General features: G+C 39.8%; 1 protein-coding gene across 1 annotated transcript in view; it reads right to left on the reverse strand.

Moving 5' to 3' along the window:
- Positions 1 to 3386: 3386 nt before the first annotated feature.
- The window catches only part of KCNK1 (potassium two pore domain channel subfamily K member 1), a 36852-nt gene continuing 19961 nt past the window's right edge, over positions 3387 to 20277 (reverse strand). Inside the window, exons 2-3 of the mRNA XM_049830559.1 lie at positions 8878 to 9273; positions 3387 to 6298 (exon numbers count right to left, since the gene is read on the reverse strand). Of these exons, the coding sequence (XP_049686516.1) occupies positions 6039 to 6298; positions 8878 to 9273 (656 nt within the window). The 3' untranslated portion in view covers positions 3387 to 6038. The remainder of the gene's footprint in view (positions 6299 to 8877; positions 9274 to 20277) is intronic.

Below are 20277 nucleotides of genomic sequence, written 5' to 3' on the forward strand. Positions count from 1 at the left end.
AACTAAACATCTGGGGGACTTACTCCCAAAGGTGATATTGTACTTTATTACTGGACATCAATATTTTTTGCATTTCTGTTCAGAAAGCATGCCTTGAATCACAGCTGCCAATTGCTAAACAAATTTAACAGATCTTTGCCCATAATCAGGAAACCAGCCCAGGAATGCAGAACTAGGATTTGCTAATTCCCATTTAAACTGATACTACAGTTTGCTGTCTCCTGTTTATGTGAGCATGCTAATTAATTTTTGCCCATGCGTGGCTGAGACAGAAGCTTTACAGTTGTAGGATAATGTGGCATTACAGGCCAGAATAAAATCAGAGTCTAATGCCCAGAAGCACAGCAATGATGCACTTAAAAAGAAAAATGAAATAATTTAATTCCTCTAGATGAGCTATTAGTTTTTATAGTCGTGACATTACTAACAGCATGAACTTTGGCCGACATACAGAGCGCAGCTGGGTGAATCATAGTCATATGCCAGACGTTAGAACTAGTTTTAGAAATAAACTGCTACACTTCACGGTGGCTGCAGCTGAAGTTAATGTATACTCACGGGCAGGGATGGGGCTTTCCCAGTGACTACCTGTCCCCTCCTTAGGGCAGAGGGTATACAAGTCCCTTCTGTTCTCTCAATCTCACCTTGCCGCCTGCTGAAATAGCTCAGCTAGGTATCGGTGAGCGCTCAGGGATGGATGGCCAGTGAATATTGAGAGTCACATTCTTAAATGGTGAAGATAAATAGAAATTCAGAAAGTTGAGTTGGTTGACCAGTCTCAAAAACTTAGGCATAGAGAAACTGAGTCACAGTTCTATGTGCTACTCTGGATACTTGCATATATATACTACATGCTCAAGACTACCAAGACCTCTGGGATTAGCACAACACGGGTTTGGGGAGCTTTGAGCCTCCCAGGAGAGCGGGTTTCTCATTTTTTAAGGTAGAGGGTTTGCTTTTCCCTTTCTGGACAGCCTGGACTCCAAAAAAGACAGGCAGCCCCAGGGCCAGGCAGTGCCCTGAGCCACATTTTCCCCTGGAAAGTTTCAGCAGTGACACTGAGTTACACTCCTGCTCATGGGTCTGAACACTCAGTGAACTTAACATAGAAAAACTCGTTATGGTAACAAGCATTAACTTGCTTCAGGGACCGCAGGGACCATCTAGACTGGGGAAATGCCAAACCGTTTTCCTGATTCATAGTATGTATGGTGCAACTGAAGTAACAGAGAGCTGCAGACTATAGACAAATTGTGAAAAAGCTAATGCCACTGAACTTGTTTCAGAGGACTTTTGGCAATGTCCTCCCTCCCTCCTTTCTCTGGAAGCGTTTTCCTCTTACTCCTAGTGACAGGCAATGAAGCCTGGTGAAAGCTATGTGGTCATTTAGCAGTCTGCCAGGATGATTTTGTCCTGACATTGGCTGTCAGCCCATGCACCTGCTCCCAGCCACGCTGTCCTTCCTCATTACCAAAAATCTATCATTTGGCCCCAACTGCCACACGTGAAGTAGTCTCCTTGTCAGCTGAGGCAACAGCACTGACAAACCCGCACTGTCACCAGCAAAATGCATCACAACGCTCACGATCAGTGGCAACATGACGACCTTTGAAGATGACTGGGACAAGAAATCCATTATAAAAAGCAGGTAGAATGGTAAAATAGGAAGTGATGAGACTAACACTGTAGGCATTAAAAATGACATACACCAAGTACCTAATATGAATTAGCAAGCATGTGAATTTGCAGAGCTAGTCACCATGATTTCAAAAATTACTGTTTCTGTTTGAAACAAGCAATATGAAGATAGCAAAAATAAAGTGTGTATCTAGGAGCTTCTTGATACGCACTACAATAACAACAGTTACTAGTGCAGAGCAGAGAAACCCCATTCTTTTGTACTGGTGCACGTCTGGAATAACACTGCTTCCAGTTATAGTAACTTAATTTTGCTTCAGTAGAAAGCAGAATCCAGAAGAATGAATAATAACGGAATACCAATAGGGCAGTAATGTTTTTAGCAACTTATGGTTGATCTCAGTACATTTCTGACTACTATTTACAAAGCAAATGTTAATGTGGAGTTGCAAGATTTAGCATCAGCAAACAGGTTCTGTGTATGATCCTATCTACCCAGAGGACAGCAATGTCCAAGTAAGAGTGTGTAAAAGGCCTTCCCCTGCCTTTCTTCCCCTTTTCAAGAGACCCATGCAGTCACGGGTGTTGGTGCTACCCCAGCTGGTTACTGCAAAGCACTTAACTTGAAACTGCTTTGTGGAAAAGTAATAGGTAATCTTCATTTGATCCTGTGCGGGACAGTCTCTTACTGACCAAAACAGAGAGCATGTACATCAGTGCAGCCCGTCTTGTACACATCCTGCCTCCACTGACTTTCCACACCTCCTAGGGAGATACTATCATAGATGCAGAGCTGCACACTGCTGGGAGCTAGAATATTCTGGGGAACTGTTGCTACACGCTTGCCCTCTCCTTACACATGTTCACACATGTCTGCTCTTGGCCATTGTCAGAGTCAAAATAATGGGCTAGACAAACATTTCATGTAATCCAGAACTGCTGCTCTTATGCAATTACTCTGACATAAATACCTGACTAGGTAACTTTCATAGCGCTGGCATTAAAGCTGCAAACCACTCAAGTATCTGAAGTTACCTTCTTAGAAAATTGCTCATTTCAGCCTTCAGCAAGTCTTGCGTTCACCCACAGTAGGTGCCATTTGTGAACTCTGGGAAGAAACTCTTAGGGAAGAGGACATGTTCTCAAAGGGACAAATATGGCTGTCGCTCAGCTCCAAGATCAAAACTCAAGTGAGTTCTTCCATTTTCTTTCCCCCAACACAACTTAATGGCCTGCCAGTCCTTTCCTTTGAAGTAATAATAAACAACATTTATTTCTATTTAATGACTGAAAGACAAAGAGAAGATGGCAAATGTCAGCTGTAGCGTGGGAATAAAGCTATTAATGGAATATATGCCTAGATCAGTTGAAGACAAGAGAGTGAGGATAGGACCCAGACAATTCTCTTCTCTGTGTAAGTAATTTGCTCACATTTCTAACTCCCTCTTGCTAGTTTCAGCACCGTTGTTTTATGACCCGTGCTGTCCATTTGGGTTTACATGCACCTGCTTCACAGTTTGCCTCTAGGAAAGATATGTGCTTTATACTAAGGTTCTTGCACAAGGTTCTCCTTCTAACCTGGATTCCAGTTTTAACTACTCTGATCTTGTGTGTTGGCTTCACATGAAGATGTAAAAGCTGTAGAAAATGAAGGCCATTATTTTCATCAGTGGTACTGATAACTTGCAATGACAGTTTTTCAGATTTCCTCAAATATTGGAATAGTTAGGTTATAAAGACAAGATAAATGTTATGCCACTATTTTTTATTTGCTAAAATCAGTCAGCATCTGAAACAAAACCAAACACACTTTGGAATGTTTTTTTCATAGGAATAATCAACACAATGCTAAGCTACAATTAATATCAAGTTTAGGTAACACACTCTGGCATTAGTGGTCCCTCCCTTGAGTTGAGGAAGGCTAACTAAAGGATGCATAATCTTGACAAACGCAGACAGGATTTTTGCACAGTATGTGCACATACACACACCACTAAAGAAAATACTCCCCACTTCACAGTGCAGGCAGGCAAAAGCCAGACTTTTTATTTAAGTTTAAAATAACAAATACTCACCTACATCACAGTATACTGCTTAGTTTATCGCTTCTGCTTTGAATTCTGTGCTTTCATTTCACGTGTCTACATTTTGCAATTGTGTACACGCTGCAAAATTAACTTTGTATATCGTTTAGCATCTGTGCATATCCTTTAGAGCTTAATGTTACATGAAATTAAAAGTAATCTTGAATTTTAAGGTACTGAAAACAATCAATAAAATTCCACTGAAAAAACCTGTATAAATGTTTCTTGTAGTACAGTACTCTTAATTTTATGTCAGTATCATTTTAATGCCATAGTTTTCAATTATTGACTGTATAAAGAGAAGCCTAGGGAAAAAAAAAAAAAACATCTAAAATGCCATTCCTAAGTCTGTTAAACTCTGGTGACTTATGATATATGTACAGTATATAAATATATTTATGTATATATGTACATATATATTGGTTAACATTCATTATAAATAGAACTGTGTTAACTTAAGCAGTATAAAAATAGCCACTTTCCTGGGAACATGCAAACACAGTATGCTCTCATCTAATCTATAAAACCCAAAACAACCAAAGCCTTTAGCTCTGGTTTTCTATAAATATAAATTTTAGTTGAAGACTTTCAGCTGATTTAACCATAAAGTAAGTTTTTCCAGTAAAGATATAAAATCTGTTTGATGCTAGCTATAATTAAGCTCAAACACAGTATATTTTGGGTTATTTACTTTCAAGTATTTTTCCCACGTGCGCTAAATCTAGACACACTGCATTTTTTTCTTTTACAGTAAAATACTATTCAGCTCTAAACACTAAAAGCCAAATTACAGGCAATCTGGCATGCTTGCACTGCAGAGAAAAGGCTCTCCTCTACACTATTCCTATGTGGGAGGCTGTCCTAATATGGCTATTTGTGCTCCAGATCTTTTGTTCATTGCAAAGCATTATCAAGATTCCCATATCATAGATTCTTAAGGCCAGAAGAGAAAGTACTACAACCACTGAAGTCTCATTTCCTGCTCACTGAAATTCACTCCCGAGATCCCTGCATTCAGCACAGTGACTGGTAGCTGGACTAAAACACCTCTCCTGTTACAGCCAAAGAGGTTCCAGCTTCAGAAGTTGAGCGAGATCTTGACTTTTTAGTGACTTTTCCCAAGGGGAAAAAATTTCGGTTCCATCTGAACCAAATGTGACATTTTTCCTTTTTTCTTGCCATATGAAAAACTGAAAAATTGTTTTGCCCTGAAACATTCCCTTCTCCTCCAAAGTGCTCTGAGTACTAGTTAGAAAAGCAAAAGAAGACAAAGGGGCTACGTTCAAATTCACTCTTTCTGTTCCTTTGCTCACCTATCAGCTCTGCAGAGAGCAGAGAGTGGGCTGCACTGTGGAAGAAATAGCACTGAGTCCTGCTGCTGAACAGATTTCAATCATCTACTAGGAGAGAGCCATAAGCACATCACAATGCCAGCTGTGGCATTCGCTGACTCTATTCCATTCCCCATAGCTAAAAACCCACTCCTGCCCATTTCAGAGGGTTGAGGACTGAAATGCAGCCATCTCCCTTCCCTACAACCCCATCTTGCTCAGCACTTTGAATTGGTCTTGCTATCTCTCAGAGTTTACAAAAGTATTTCACACAAAGACAAACAGCATGGAAGACTCAAGGCACACTCTCTTCAGGACAACATTTTTCTTGAGATTAGGGCACCTTTTAAGGAAGTAGGAAATTTGAATGTAAATGGCATGGGCAAAGGAGGGACCATAGCTTTGTTTCTTCATTCCTAGAATTATTATTTGCACCTGCAAGTTACTGGGTAATAGAGGGACAATCTAGATACTCCCCTCTCCAGCAGATCTATAGATATTGCTCTGGAAATGTTTTCCAGTTTAAGATATTTGGTGTGTTTAGATTAAATCTGTGACTATACTGCCTACAAAAGTGCACATCCCAAAATTTGCTATGTCACCCAGTTGTAAGATGGGGTGTGCCACTAGATGAGTTGGATGTCAGTGAAGGCCTACTCTCCTAAAGATGTTGGATGAAGTTGCTTGTGCAAGCCTTTCTCTCTGGCACCTCTGAAAGCAGTACACCTAACTCCTTATCCCTCAAGCAAAATGGCCTAATGTTCCCAGCCACATCGTACATTTTTGCCCTACTCCCAGGGAACAGGGAAAAACATTTTTCCCACATTTTTCCCCAGAAGTCTTTTCTGTGTCAGAAGTGATGAATCCTTGTTAAAGTAGCACAGTCTTCCAGCTTTTTTATTTTCAGAAAAAAAAAAATGAGGCGTTCTATCTCTTATGGTAAGTAGCATAAATGCACCAAAACAATGGCATGGATACCCCTGTATTAATTGTTTAGAGAGCTGTCATTGGAAGTTGGGGACTGGGAAGTCACAAAAGGCTCGTTGGCCTTCTGATCGTCCTTCATGGAGGCTGCTTGGTCTGAGATGGAAGAGAAGGAGAGCTGGTCATGTTCCATTATATGCACTTGGTCTTCTTCCTTGTCCTTCTTCACATAAAACAACTTCCTAAACTTTTTGAGCTCATGGAGTTCACAGAAAGTCTCAAGAACCACCAACATTGCGATAAGGCCCAGCAACAGATAACCTGGGTACAAAAAAAAAAAAAAAAAAAAAAAAAAAAGAAAAGGTAAAACCCCCCGTATTTTAATTATTAGCATATTAAGTGGGGCTGGAAGAGTTTTAACCCCGTAATTTTTCCCACCCCCATCATGTCTGAATACTATGTTAATTTTCTTTATGACCCAGTTTCAGAGCTCTCTAACTCACTTTAGACTGTCAAATCCTTTTTTTCCTTTTTCATTCTACAATCAACAAGACCCCATACAATGAAAAAAAGTAACACTAGTGGCTTTAATTACTGTAAAATTACTACTGATACTTTACAAACCTGACAAGGTTGCTATATCTCATGACACCTTGAAGACTTTTTGCAATGTTTTACTAACATACGTAAACTATCCAAACTTGGAAGTGTCACTTAAATAGCATTACTGATGATTTTGGTGGTGTACTGACTCTGATTTTTAAAGGTAATAGTCAGCTCTCATAGCCTGAGACTTCTGGAAATGGAGCTTCACATGGTTAACAGGCCACTGTGCTCTTTTTTCTTTTTTCTTCTCCAAACATGCATCTAGAATTTGAGGGAAGGTGTTAAAATGAGCATTTCTTAATCTCAGTGTTCCATTAGATCCCTGCTACTCATCACTGCAGTTTAATGAGGAGAATGACTACTTGAATATTTTATCATTTCAATGAGTAAATCAAGCAGAAGCTAAGTGTATAATTATTAGTACAACATGCTCATCCAAAGGCTGAACATTAAATGTGCTGAAAGATCAACACAGATTAATTAATATAATCTACATATGGTCACTGTTCTGTTACCTAAAGGCATAAATATTTCACCTGTAGTTACTGATTATTCACTGGCAATAACACTCTCCTTTTCCTTCCAGGAGCACAATTAAATCAATATTGCAATACCAGGTACCTATCTAAATCAGCACTACAGCTAAAATTTATGAATTGTTTCTAAGCTTAATCTCATGACATCAAATGGGAGCTATGTATTAACACAAGGAAGAAGAGACAAAGCTATGCCAATTAAAAGCCATCTATAAATCTGCACCAAGAATTTTGTAATTATCTCTGAAACTCAGTCCAGCTGATCACCACTTGATTTAGAACAGGAGTTGTGTTCTCCTAAAAATTCTTGAAAAGCCTGTAGCACTCATTAAGCATTTTCTGGTGTAGAACTCCAAAACTTTTCTTGAAGAAAATTTAGGTTCAGCAAGAGAAAACATTTTATATGTCCTGTTTGGTTCCTTGAATTGTTCACATGAAAGGAAAGAGAATAATTTAAAAGTTATGACCTTAAAAACTGTTGAAATTAAATATTCTAAGGTCATAACTATGCCTAAAAGCTACTTTTTCTTTTTAGCATTTCCTGCAATCTATTTCCTAGTGTTCTAAAGTTTGAAGAAGAATAATCTGAGTCATAATGTTTTCTTCTGATTTTAAGTTTTCAGAATGGCTAGAATTTTTTTTACAAGGTCTTTACTGTGCATGACTTTCTCCATTCACTTCATCATTTAGCATCCCCAAATCAACTCTGCAGATCAGCAGGGTAATCATTAAAAGCTACTGCTGCTAAGTGAAACATGATGGGCAGAGGGAGAAATCTCCTGCAATGAGAACAGACCTGGCAGGAGGACAAAATAAAGTGTTCTGTTGGCTAGTTCAAGACCCTGCTTCAAGGAATGAAATTCAAGGCCCAATTTTTTTTAGGTAAAACACAAAACCAAATTTATGGACACTTTGCCTACATTAAGGTTGCTGGATCATGCACAGGAGCACAGACAAATGCATACTAGCTAAGAAAAGGACCTGACAGGAAAGGTTTGTTTTGGCCATTCAGATCTTTTAACTGGTGGTGTTTGATGACCCAGGACTGTGCAGACTGAAGCCATATCAGAAACTGGGATGCTTCAAAACACTGTCACTGGAGAATATTGCCCTCAGCATATGTTCATTCAGAATGCCAACACAAAGATAGTTTTCTTAGCTCTATTTTGATAGAATCACTGATTACTGTGCCTCTCTTCTGTGTCAAACATAATTTAACAATTTGAATTTAACATTCATGGTCTTGCTTTGCGGTTACCTCAGTCTGCTTGTCTCTCTTTGACAGCTGGTATGTACCAGTGCCAGCTTCAGCTATCTTTTCTTACAACCGGAGTCAGAAACTTTGCTATTCTGCCTCATTTCCTCGATTTGTCTCTGTCCTCCTGTCATCTCACCTTACAAGATGGCCTTAGGTTAAAAGATCATCTTCCTGGCTCCTCCTGTGAGCACTGAAATCTTAGCCCAAGATGCTCATAAACATTTTCATAACAGTAACGTGAGCATTTTTTTCTACTATTAATAAGAGAGTAAGCAGCTATGGTTTAGCACAATGGAATTCTGGTTTTAGTGTTTTCCTTCATAACTAAGGAAACTGACCTTATTTAAAGGTTTCCTCTTTGCACAGCTACCTAAAATGCCCAGTTTGCTAGCTGACAGCTCACAAAACAATCATCATCCACAGAATGGGGAGGAAAAGTCTGATTTTTTTTTTTTTTTTAATACAATGCCTTTTATTTAGCTAGTTAGCTTGACACTTACATGTAATTCCGATTTTGTACAGCTCTCGGAATTTTTGATTGTAGCCTTCTCCTGGCACATAGTCTCCGAGGCCAATGGTGCTCAGAGAAATGAAACAGAAGTAAAAAGATTCCAAAAAATTCCAGTCATCTTCCAGAACAGAAAATATTGCTGCTGGGATTAAGAAGAAGCACGAGACAGTGATGAACCCAAGGACTATAGCATGGATGATTGCAACAACCTGCTTGGAGAAGCCCCAGCGAATGTGGAAATACAGTACAGGCCGCCTGGTGACATATACAATGATGCGCTGTACCACGGCTGTCAGGAAAAGCAGTGTGAACGGGATCCCGATGACCGAGTAGATGATGCAGAAGGCCTTTCCTCCATCAGATAAAGGCACTGTGTGTCCATAGCCTGGAAAAAAGCAGAAGGCATAGGTTAAGCTAAAGCTGCCAGCTCAGGTACCAATTTGACATTAGTTACGTTGTGTGAGGAACAAAAAAATGCTTCACTATTGCTAATTCTGAATTCTGGTATTTTTGACAAATGCTGTTCAAAGTTTTAAGCAGGCAAACAAAGCTTAGGTACTAGCAATAAGCAAGTAAGAAAAAAAAGAATTATATTCCAAAATTGTGAAGGTAATTGTATAAATGCTTATTTTGGAGAAGGAAGTAATGCCTAGTCAGGAGTGGGAAACTATGCCAGGAAATTTCTGTTTTATTCTGTGTTTTCCTGCTCACCTTTCTGTTTGTTTTACAAAGTGATGTAACTTCTTTTACCTACCTTGTCAAGTGGAATAATCTATACTTCAGAAAAACATTCCTACATCTACTTTGTAGTAAAACGCTCCAAGACCTTTTGTGAAAATCATTTAAATTACATGGAAGTATTATAATCAGCATTCCACACTATATACTTCCATGCTTCCTCAAGGTGTTCAGATGATAATCCAAAGAGATCCAAAAGCAGAACAAACATTTTCACAGCAAGACTCCTGGGATCTAACCACTGTGGCTGTATTTTTGCCTAGTCATTTATACACCAAAAGTATCAATAGTTATCTGCTCAGAGTGCAGGAATGTATGCACTGGTGTACAGGCTGATCACGGCCAGCAATCTCAATTCCACAAACATGCGCAATTACACTTGTACCCGGCGCAAGCAGCTATGCTGCCAAAGCACACTATGCCAGACAGCCCGGTTCTCAATGCAAATCATAGGCACAGAAAAGAACAGTAAATCCACCATAAACCAGGAATGCTTTCTTCTGCTTGCCAACCAAAAAAATTAGTATTTTTTTTTCATTGCAGCAAGGAAGAGGAAATCTCTTGAAATCTAGTTTGGGCAGTCTTTACACTGATATCAAACCAAGCAAGTGCAGACAGGCCCTAGTAATTCTGCAGCCCCAGATCTGCCAGCTCACTCAGGTCATGTTCGTGCTGTACAATGAGGCATTTTCCAGAGCGACTACCTATCTCGAGGAACCCAGGCAGACCCCAGTGTGTACCAGGTTAAGCTGCTTCTGATCTCTGAACTGGGCTCACTCTGCACTCACCCTGTCTGCCCAGTGCAGGACTGGACCGGGCAGACATTCCCTGAGGGCTCCTGGGAACCCCCTGCCTGCCCCCCTGTGAAACCAGGTGCTCTGCAAGCCCCTTCAGGTTTTACGTGAACATGAGAGATTTTCCCTCTACATTAATGAATTTAATAGTAGAAGCATTGCTCTTTTAAGTTTTGCAGCAGAGTAAGAACAGGAAATGTTCTTTTTATTTAAGATGCAGAGACACTTCCAGAAAATGAAAGACAGGCAAAACATCTTATCATTACAACGTACAAAGTTTCAGAGAAGAAATGCATGAGGTGTGGTTTCTCAGTGTTAGCTAACCCGACAGGAAACTTCAGTTGTATTTTAATTTTAATGACATTATGAATAATTCACCCAAGCTCAGTCTTTCAAGCCCCAGAAAATCGTATTAATTAATGGCTTTTTTTTCTTGCTCACCTTCTGTTTGCTTTACCCGCTTTGAGATAAGAGAACCGGAATGGCTCAGAGCATGCCAGACACAGCTGAATCAGATTTATGAACTTGCAGAGAAGGTTTCTCACCTTGTATTCTACTCCGTCCCTAATAATGCTGGACATTTGACTGGCATTTCTGACTACCACTGAGCTGATATTCTCTTGGGGCTGTCTATCCAAACCCCAGGATCTTGCTCCTCAGAGGTATCTGGGGATCCACCAGTGCAGATCCCATCACTTCATATGTGAAACTGTGACTTAACATTTTATCTGCACTCATTTTCAAGGGCCATTTTATTGCCCAGTTGCCCTGCAGCTCTTCCATCACCCTTACTGCCTCAAATAATTTTGTGTCTTTAGAATAAAAACTTTGTTACCTGCCTCTTCCAGGTCATTTACGTCAGCGAGCGGCTGCGTGGTGCTTAGTTGCTGGCTGGGGTTAAACCATGACAGTTGAACAGCACAAGCCCCAACACAGATCTCCAAGGAACAAGCCTTGTGACATTCCCCTACTTCAACAACTAACTATTTTCTCCTACTCCGTTTTCTATCTTTCCTTATCTCACATTCATATGAGGACCAGCCCCCATTGCTTAGTTTTCCTAAAAGCATTTTGTTAGAGGCAATCAACTCCAAGTTTGGAAGAGAAGAAAGATGTGTGTTTTGAGTAGATCCTAGGGGATCTAAAACTGACCCCATGTGACACAAACACAAAAAAAGACAACTGCAATGCTCCATCACATCAAGGTGTCTTCAGTAAAGCAGAACTAGAGGTGTGTTATTCGAGTAAGACGCAGATCAGACCTCATCTGGACTAATCTACGTCATTCTGTATATCCATGCTTAAAGAATGAATTCACACTGGAAGAAGAGCAGAGAAAAGTTACTGAAACCATCAGGGGAATAGAGACTATTTTATGAGAGGAAGATAAAAGCGGTTGGCTTCCTCAGCACAGCTGAATGGAGGCTGAAAAGTGATATACTATCTCCCTGTTAATGCATCAGCATGCAAGTACTACCAAGGGAAAAAGAAATGCTTTAGATGAAGAATAATATTGTCACACAAACAAATAGCTTTGATGTAGCATGAATAAATTTAGTCTAGAAATTAGAAAAAAGTTTTTAAGCTTCAGAGAAGAGTTTTGGAGCAGCCATCCACTTTCAGTACCTGGGAGAGAACTCAGCTATGTTTAAAATGGAGCCTGATGAAGCTTGGTAACTTTATGGATGGTGCAATATCAAGAGGCCATACATGACAAGCAGAAATTGAACATGGAGACCTAGAGAGTCCCTTGCAAGCTCCAGGTTCCTAAATTTAATATACGTTTGCACTATACAATTAATCCAAGCTTTCATTAATTTGAACCCAAACAACTGTATCATGCATACAAAAAAATGTGACACATTTGTAGGTTCATTACGCACAGAGCTGGTTGATGGTGATTTAATTCCAGCCCCTGCACTGACCCAGGCAGCAAATCAGCTCACTTCTTGGTGAGGAGGGGTTCTGGTACCTCTCCAATAGTTCTCTCATAATTCCTTCTGAAGGACCGACATTATACTTCCAGGTGCTACACAGCATGCACCCAGACTCAGAGGAAAGTGTAGAATGAGAAAAGACTGTACTACAGGAAAGTTTGCAACAAGGTTATATTAAACTGGGCGCTCAGACTAGCCTGCCTGATTAACCCTTACAGAAATTTTCCCAATTCACAGAATTAGTTGAGATGCCAGAGCAGGTCCTACCTTCAAAGGTCTGCTCTGCTGTTCTGGTGAGGTTGTCGCATCACTTAAGGGATAGCTGAGGGGATTGTGTATCTGCTCCTCAGCTGCTAACAATTACAGGAACTATAATACTAAAGAGCATTGAGAGTTTCAGATAGAGGAGAAAATACATGCTGCACTAAACCAGCAGCAGTAAGAGGATGACATCATCTAAAAACAATGAATGAGTGATCAATGTTTGCTTGCCACTCAGGACACAGAGTCACTGCTTGGGAATGATTATATTGAAAAACTTGAACTAAACCAGTCACAATTTATGAGGCTATGGCAAGTGGGGAGGACAAAGATCCATACTTTTTCCCAGTATGAAACTCCTTTTATGTGACTTTTCCTAACAATGACTATAATCTTAGTCATCACTGTATAAAAGTAATTAAACCCCCCCCTACACAGCCATACATTAAAAGAGAGGAAATTACAGATCTGAGGCAGGAGATACTCCATGTCAGCTTTCAGACACTTGCACTCTATTGCCTCCCATCTCTGCTCTTGCACCTGTTTGTAGCTTCTTTGAACTGTAACCTCTTCAGGGAAATTCCCTTCCGTAATCCCTCTGTAAAGTACCTAGGACACGCTAGTTCTACATAAATAATAGATAATAAAATGTATGCTGATTTGCCTTTTTCAGTGGGAACTACCATGTTCAGAAGCATTACAACTGCAATCCTAAGATATTATTTTTGTTATGAGAAAAGGATGCTCACAAAAAGGGGACTACTTATGAAGACATTTATTTATTCTATCATGGAGACTTGCTACGGGTGACTAGAATTAAATTGCCCATGTAGCATATCTGAACACGTGTATTACTGATTATGAAGACAGACAAGATTTACTGAATGCTGTATTTTCATATGTATAATGCAAATATCAGATAACAATCACCCATTTAAAAGCACTCACCTTTGAAAAACCAAACCCTCAGATAACCTGCCCAAACTCAAAAGCAAAGTAACACCAGAGATAAAAGGATATTACTCACATATAATCCCTTCTATTGTCTATTCATAGCTAAGAGGTACCATTCCTTCAAAAAAGCTCACAGAAAAAAAACATGCGCAAGACCAGCAGGATTTGCCAAATTAAATAAGATCAATGCTCCATCTAGCTCAGTGTCTTGAGACAGACCATATTTGATTGATCACACAAAGAGCAAAACCCCACAAGATATATACAGTAGGGTTTCAGTTCTGTTCACATAAGGGGATTTTTTCCTTGAAAGTCATTTACTCTCTTATGACTTGGAGGACTTCTACTGTTATAAATTTACATAAATATACAAAATGTCTTTATCTGTTCTGATGTAATTTTGAATGTCATCATAGTCTACCAAAGTGCTTATTTTAAAAAATAATTTAAAATGCTTAAATCTTCTTAAATTGATCTTAGTGCTGTGAGTTATACAGGTCAATTATGTGTTCCATAAAATATTTACTCTTCCATTTGCTGTCTTTCAAGTTAGTCTTTTGCTCTTACATCTTTCTAAAAAGGCTTAGTCATGACTTTTCTATACTTTTCAGTGGTTTGTATCCCTCTTGTGCAAGTTCCTCTTTTAGTTATTTTCTCTTCTGTCAACTGTGTCTAATTGTTCCTGTTAGATCACTTTGTAGAGAAATATGCAGAATTGACCATTGTATTCCAGGTAAGATATATTTTATTTTCTCCCACCATTTTTATATACCATCACACTTCGTTTTCCAGAGTCTCTAGGTAGCTTACAACAATGCCCAACTTGTAACCCAGCATTGCGTGTCAGCATTTCACACCACCCTTCCAACCTGTGTTAGCATGACACTTGTTGGCACTGGGTGTTTTCTCCTTTCATCCTTCTCAGATACTGCTTTGACCAATCTAAGCAGTTCTGTATCATCACTGCTTTGTCTCTTCACAGCTCAGTCCCTCCTGTAGCTCATTAATTAGTCCTCTCTCTTACGAAACAGTGGCCTTATTACAGGTCTTTCAGGACCCTGAATTGAGCATTGAGTGCCAGAGCGCAGAGGTGCTGCAATTCTGTGTTGTGATAACCCAACCTGGACTTCCACACAGAATTCCCCAGAGGCTGCCCTGAAGGGCAGATGTTTGAATGTTGTAAACGGATCTGACATTGGGTGAGGCAAGCAACAGGCAAACAGAAGTGCCACAGCCCTGGGAAAGTTTCCCTCAGACAGCCTCTCCCAGGCTACGGTGGTGAAGGCTGGAAGGTGTGTTGTATGCAGGCTGCAGCACTGGCTCTTTCTCTTCCCCCGTGTTACAGTCCCAGGGCATTGGCTCTCTGTGATTGCTCTCATGGGCTGGGGTCCCACGAGCGGGGACCACCATCCACAGCATTGAAGCTCACTCCTCTCCCATCATGAATCAAACAGTTAATGGTTTTGTGTCATCTCTTTTCTCCTGCCAGATGCTCTTCTCCCTCTTTCCTACCACAGGTTTTGTCAAGCCGCTGCTCCCTCAGGTCCCCCTCGCCCCAGGTGAGCTGTTACAATACCACCAGCCCTATGTGGCACCACTGAGCTTCTCAGGGTGCAGAGGGGGTCATCAGCACATCCAGCGTCCTCCCCAACACACCCATTCAGATGGCAGTGTTTTAAGATGCAACCTCAACGTGGTGGCACAACACAACAAGCGCGCTCATCCCTTTACTGGTTTGAGTCAGTGTCCCTGAAGACAAGTCAGCCCTTTAAGTCTGCTTGTCATCTCAAAAAGCCCCAATAGACGAAGTGAATCATGTGCCATGTATTGAAGTTATGCAAAAATCTTTCATTCATCCCAAGCGTAACATGACTCACTGGAATATGATGATGATGAAGGTCAATGATAATATTTACATAATTTCTACACTGTTATTTTATAAACCTTTGATATTTTCCACTGTGTTTAACAGTGAAAGATATCCTTCTTCATAGCTGGTCTATCATCTTCTAAGATAAAACGGAAATGTTAGCTGCCAATAGATCTGTGTGGTAAGAGAGATCACAAGCAAGTCTCAAGTATTTTTTCTATTGCAAAGAAGAACATAGCAGCAACCAAAATGATCAGAAACTTGCACTGCAGAGTTCAGACCAACAACATTATGATTGAAGTAGCTGATTAGGAAGTTTGTGTAAAGTACAGCCACTGACGGGGCCATAAATTTGCAGGCAAAAGGTCACCTATCATACAGAATGAAAGAAATTGGAAGATACGCTATACTATGCAGCATATCTACATGTGCCAAAGCATCTGCTCAGAATCAAATTCTTTCAGAAAAGGTATTTTGCTTTTTCTCCTTCTATAGGGTGTGTACTGGGAAGGACCAGCTTTAAAGATGACTGATAGGCAGGTAGTTAACCAGCCTTTTAGCACACCACTGCACATAAGCCTCTCTTCCCTGCAATACAGATAGAAGAATGAATGTAAAGGACTGTAAACAGACATGAAAACTGGTCCATAGCTAAAAATGTCCAAAACAGTAGCACTGTGCTGCTAGAAGAAACTTTTCAGAACTCTTAAAGGTTTGAGACACAGCAATACCATTAAAACAAGACATAAAAACAGAGTTGTACATTAAAAAGGGCTACAAATTAAAAGTTCACCAACACAGTTTTGTTAAACCGGAGAATTTGATTTCCAGCCAGGCTGAGATATGCTACCCTATATGGCAGAAAGGAGGAGGAAAATTTCCACTATTACAGGCATTTTTAAGCAGAGGAAATCCATTTGGATGTTATATTTTGCTACCTCCTCAGTTGAGCTAATGGAACTGTTTTTTTGTGCATTGGAGGATAGTGGAGGAAGAGGTGTTGTAAACTGAATTGATGAAATTATCTGGGTTTTAAAAAAAAAAAAGTGAAAGTGAGGAGGAGGAGATCTGTTTGAAACCTAGTTCATTTCACTACTAAAAGCTTGCAGGGCAGCCCTCAAAGAGTTGCACTGGCATAATTACGGAGGTGAAGAAGGGTGTGGTAGAAACCTCAAACCAGTTTTGCCACTAAAGAAAACATTCATTAGGTTCATCCTCACACAGCCGCCCCAGTAAGGGTGATTTAAACTTCCAGCTGAATTGATTTAGTATGGTGCTATTGCAGCTCCCTTCAATAATAATATAACCCTCAAACCTCACTAGAATAAAAATGGTAAAACGTATTTAAACAATTAAATTAACCATGAGGATTAGATCTTCTCCATAATGATTTCTCACCTCATCACTTCTCAGAATAGAATTGTTTTGTTTTGTCAATTTCTACTGTCAAGGGACTTCTTAAAAAACAAAAACAAAAACCAAAACACAAACAGGATTCCAACACGCTGATTTGCATATATCTACTAAAGGTACATGGTTTCAACTCCTTCTGAGACTGTCCTTTGCTGCCATTAGTTATCAAAGCCAGACAGCTAATTCCTCAGAATCAATGTCCTGCTAGCTAGGTTTGGAGTTGCCTTGGAAAGGACCAGGTTCATATAATCAGCTCACAAATGTCACCTGCTGCACTAAAAAAGGCTGAAATAGCTTTGAACATAGTCAGTTTAGTAATATGGTTGTATGAGTAATCTGGCTGGCTGTCAGCAACATCTGAACCAAGAAACAAGCCAATGACATGGATATATTGGCTTCTATGATTAAAGTCAGTTTCAAAACCAATTTCTACCAGAACAGCTGTACGTCAGAACATTTATATCTTGCAAAGCCTGTAAAGTCTGCCACATTTGTTCCTGTACAGGAAGCAATATTTCACCTGCCCAAAGAAACCAAGCTAGAAACTCCATCCACAGATGCTGGGAAAAGAGGACACTGATGAATGAAACTGGGGAAAGTGTCCATATGAGGACAAGGGATACTTCCACACTATTTGTGTGAATACATTGAGATAAACAGCTTGCTTTATGGTCTTGTATTTGGTATTGTTTAAACTGCCCAAGGATTTGCACCAGCACTAATACGATCTGGGTCAGCCTAAATAACTGGTGTGACAGTGGATATAGCTATATATTGACATGTAATGCATTCACATTCAGAAAGCATGGCGACTGTTAATAAAAAATAAATAAATAAACCCAGCAGCTCATGCCAGGAGCAGAAGTAGTAATGGTTCCAATTTCCTACTGAGCATGTTCTCAGCCCTCTGAAAAGTTATACCCTTTCCTGCAATAAACCCAATCCCAACTCCATGCCTTCTCTGGGAGTCCCACATGAAGAGACAGCAAAAGCTCTTACTAACCTGGACCTATGCACAGAGTGGTACTTTTGGTGGAAAATCACTTCAATAGAAATTAAATAGTTACCCATATAAAAATACATTAAAAAAAAAATCAGTATTTAACAAATAATTTGTGTATATAATATTATATTTTAAATAAATGTTATAAGCCATTAGAACTTAATACATAAATATTTAAAACTAAACTGAAACTCATCTGAAAGTATTTAATATATCCCACAATAAATATCACTACTGTTTATATTTTTTCTGTTACTGTATACTTATTGTGCTACCAAAACAGAATAAAAATATTTCCTTGCCCTCAAAACATAAAACTTCCATATAAAATACAAGGCAGCCAGTGAACACAAATGGAAAGTTGGAAAAGAATGAGATGATACCAGGCAACGTGCGACACAACAGCATCCAGATGCCACCTGCATCATCACTACTTAAACTACCCCTTCAGGTATTTATACACATCGATGAGCTCCCCCCCGAGCCTTCTCTTCTCTAGGCTGAACAGCCTCAGTCTCTCCCACCCCTCATAGGAGACACGCTCCAGTCCCTTTGTCACCTTAGTGGCCCTTTGCTGGACTCTCCAGTAGCTCCGTATCTTTTTTTGTCCTGGGGAGCCCAGACCTAGACCCAGTACTCCAGGTGTGGCCTCTCCAGTGCTGAGGGGAAGGATCACCCCCTTGACCTGCTGGAAATACTCCTAATGCAGCCCAGGATACCATCAGTCCTCTTTGCCATCGGGGCATGTTACTGGCTCTCCTTTAGCCATTAGTTATGCAATGAAAATTGAAAGTGCACTAGGTCTTTTCATGACGAGTTCAACAATTGGGACCAGAATAAAACCATACACTGTGTATCTATTTTCTTAACTCCAGAAAAATTACTATACCATTTGTTTATAACAAGAACTCCTGTATCTTTTTTGAAATTGTAAGTGAACTTACAATTTTCTAGAGCAATACATGCTGTCCTCCTTCTGCAGGTTAGAAGTCCTGGGAACTCCCGAGTTCCAAAAAACATTTTATAATTCCAAAATTATGGCACGGAAATCCTTATGTTATTCATGTTTACCATTAACTCACTTCTATGATCTCCAAGGAATATTCTTTTTCTTTCTAGCTAGGAAATGCGTTAAGATGGTTGTTGCCTTTGTTCCAACCTAGCTGCCAATGCTGGAGAATCGTCTGTTTCAGAAGACATTTCTGTACCCTGTAGCATATTAAGGTTGCTATACACCTCTCTATGTAAACGTAAGATATAGGAGCTAGGAATATTGACCTTGTGGCCTGGGCATGTCTTCCCAAGGCAATTTTTTCTTCTGTACCAATTATGCAGCAGGAGGAACTGTCGTCACCTTAATATTCAGGACAAATGACAATAAAGCACAAATAATCTTTTCTTTCTTCAAATTCTAACATACTTTCCTATGAATTATTATAAATATTTTCTCTCATGTAGAGATTAAAACATAGACATGTCTTTTCGTACTAGGAAAACCCCCCATGTTCTTGTGATGAAAACCAGCTTTGCTTTGCTCCACCTGTGAGTTAGCTGCTCTTATGATCCACAAACACTAATAGAAAAACGCATGTTAAAAACATTTTTCAATCAAATTCAAGTGACAAAACAAGTACCCTGTTGTCATTTCAATCAGCAAGAGAATAGCTGCAGTCAGTGCTGAGGGACCCCTGGTAATGATATATTTAGAGATCGGAATTTTCCGTTTAAAAAAATGTGATCATTTTTGATACTCTTCATGTCCCACAGAGGCATTGGGAGAAACTGCAAGAGGTCATGATGAAGAAAATATTTTTGTGTTGTTGGGCTTGTCAGCAAAACTAGTCCTTTAAAACATGAAAACAGTTCGGTTGCAACAGAAGCTGAGATCTTATTCTAAAAGTCTCATCTGAATGTAATGAAAAAAAGCAACATTTGATCATATTACTTAAAGGATCAAGTATCTGCCAATTCCTGCCCAGAACCAATTATTGTGACTATTAGAATGTAAAGTATAGCAACAGAGAAAATAAAAAGGGGGGGGGATAAAAAAAAAAGAACTGCATAGTCACCTTGTTTACATCAGTATTACAGCACAGTAAATGTGGATCCATAGAGTGGAATACCTGGTAGCATGGACCTAAATTCGTGATTATATTTAGGGAAGCCAGGGTTTACTTCAGATTTGCTCTACTCTGTTCGCAGAGACTGGATGCCCAGTAACAGCTGAGTATGAACCAAAAGGGGGATGTGGCAACTACCTGGAGATTTGTTTCAGCAGTGGACTCTTACCTGGACGAAAACACTACTGTAGTGCCAAGAAATCTGGCAGACTTCAGCTGCCTTCCGTGTTTGAAATCAAAGTTTAACAGCACTTCCCTAGCATCAATCAGCTCCTGCACTCGTGTTCAGCAGGGCCATG

The sequence above is a fragment of the Accipiter gentilis genome, chromosome 28 (genome assembly GCF_929443795.1).
Source record: "Accipiter gentilis chromosome 28, bAccGen1.1, whole genome shotgun sequence".
NCBI classification, from domain to species: Eukaryota; Metazoa; Chordata; class Aves; order Accipitriformes; family Accipitridae; genus Astur; species Astur gentilis.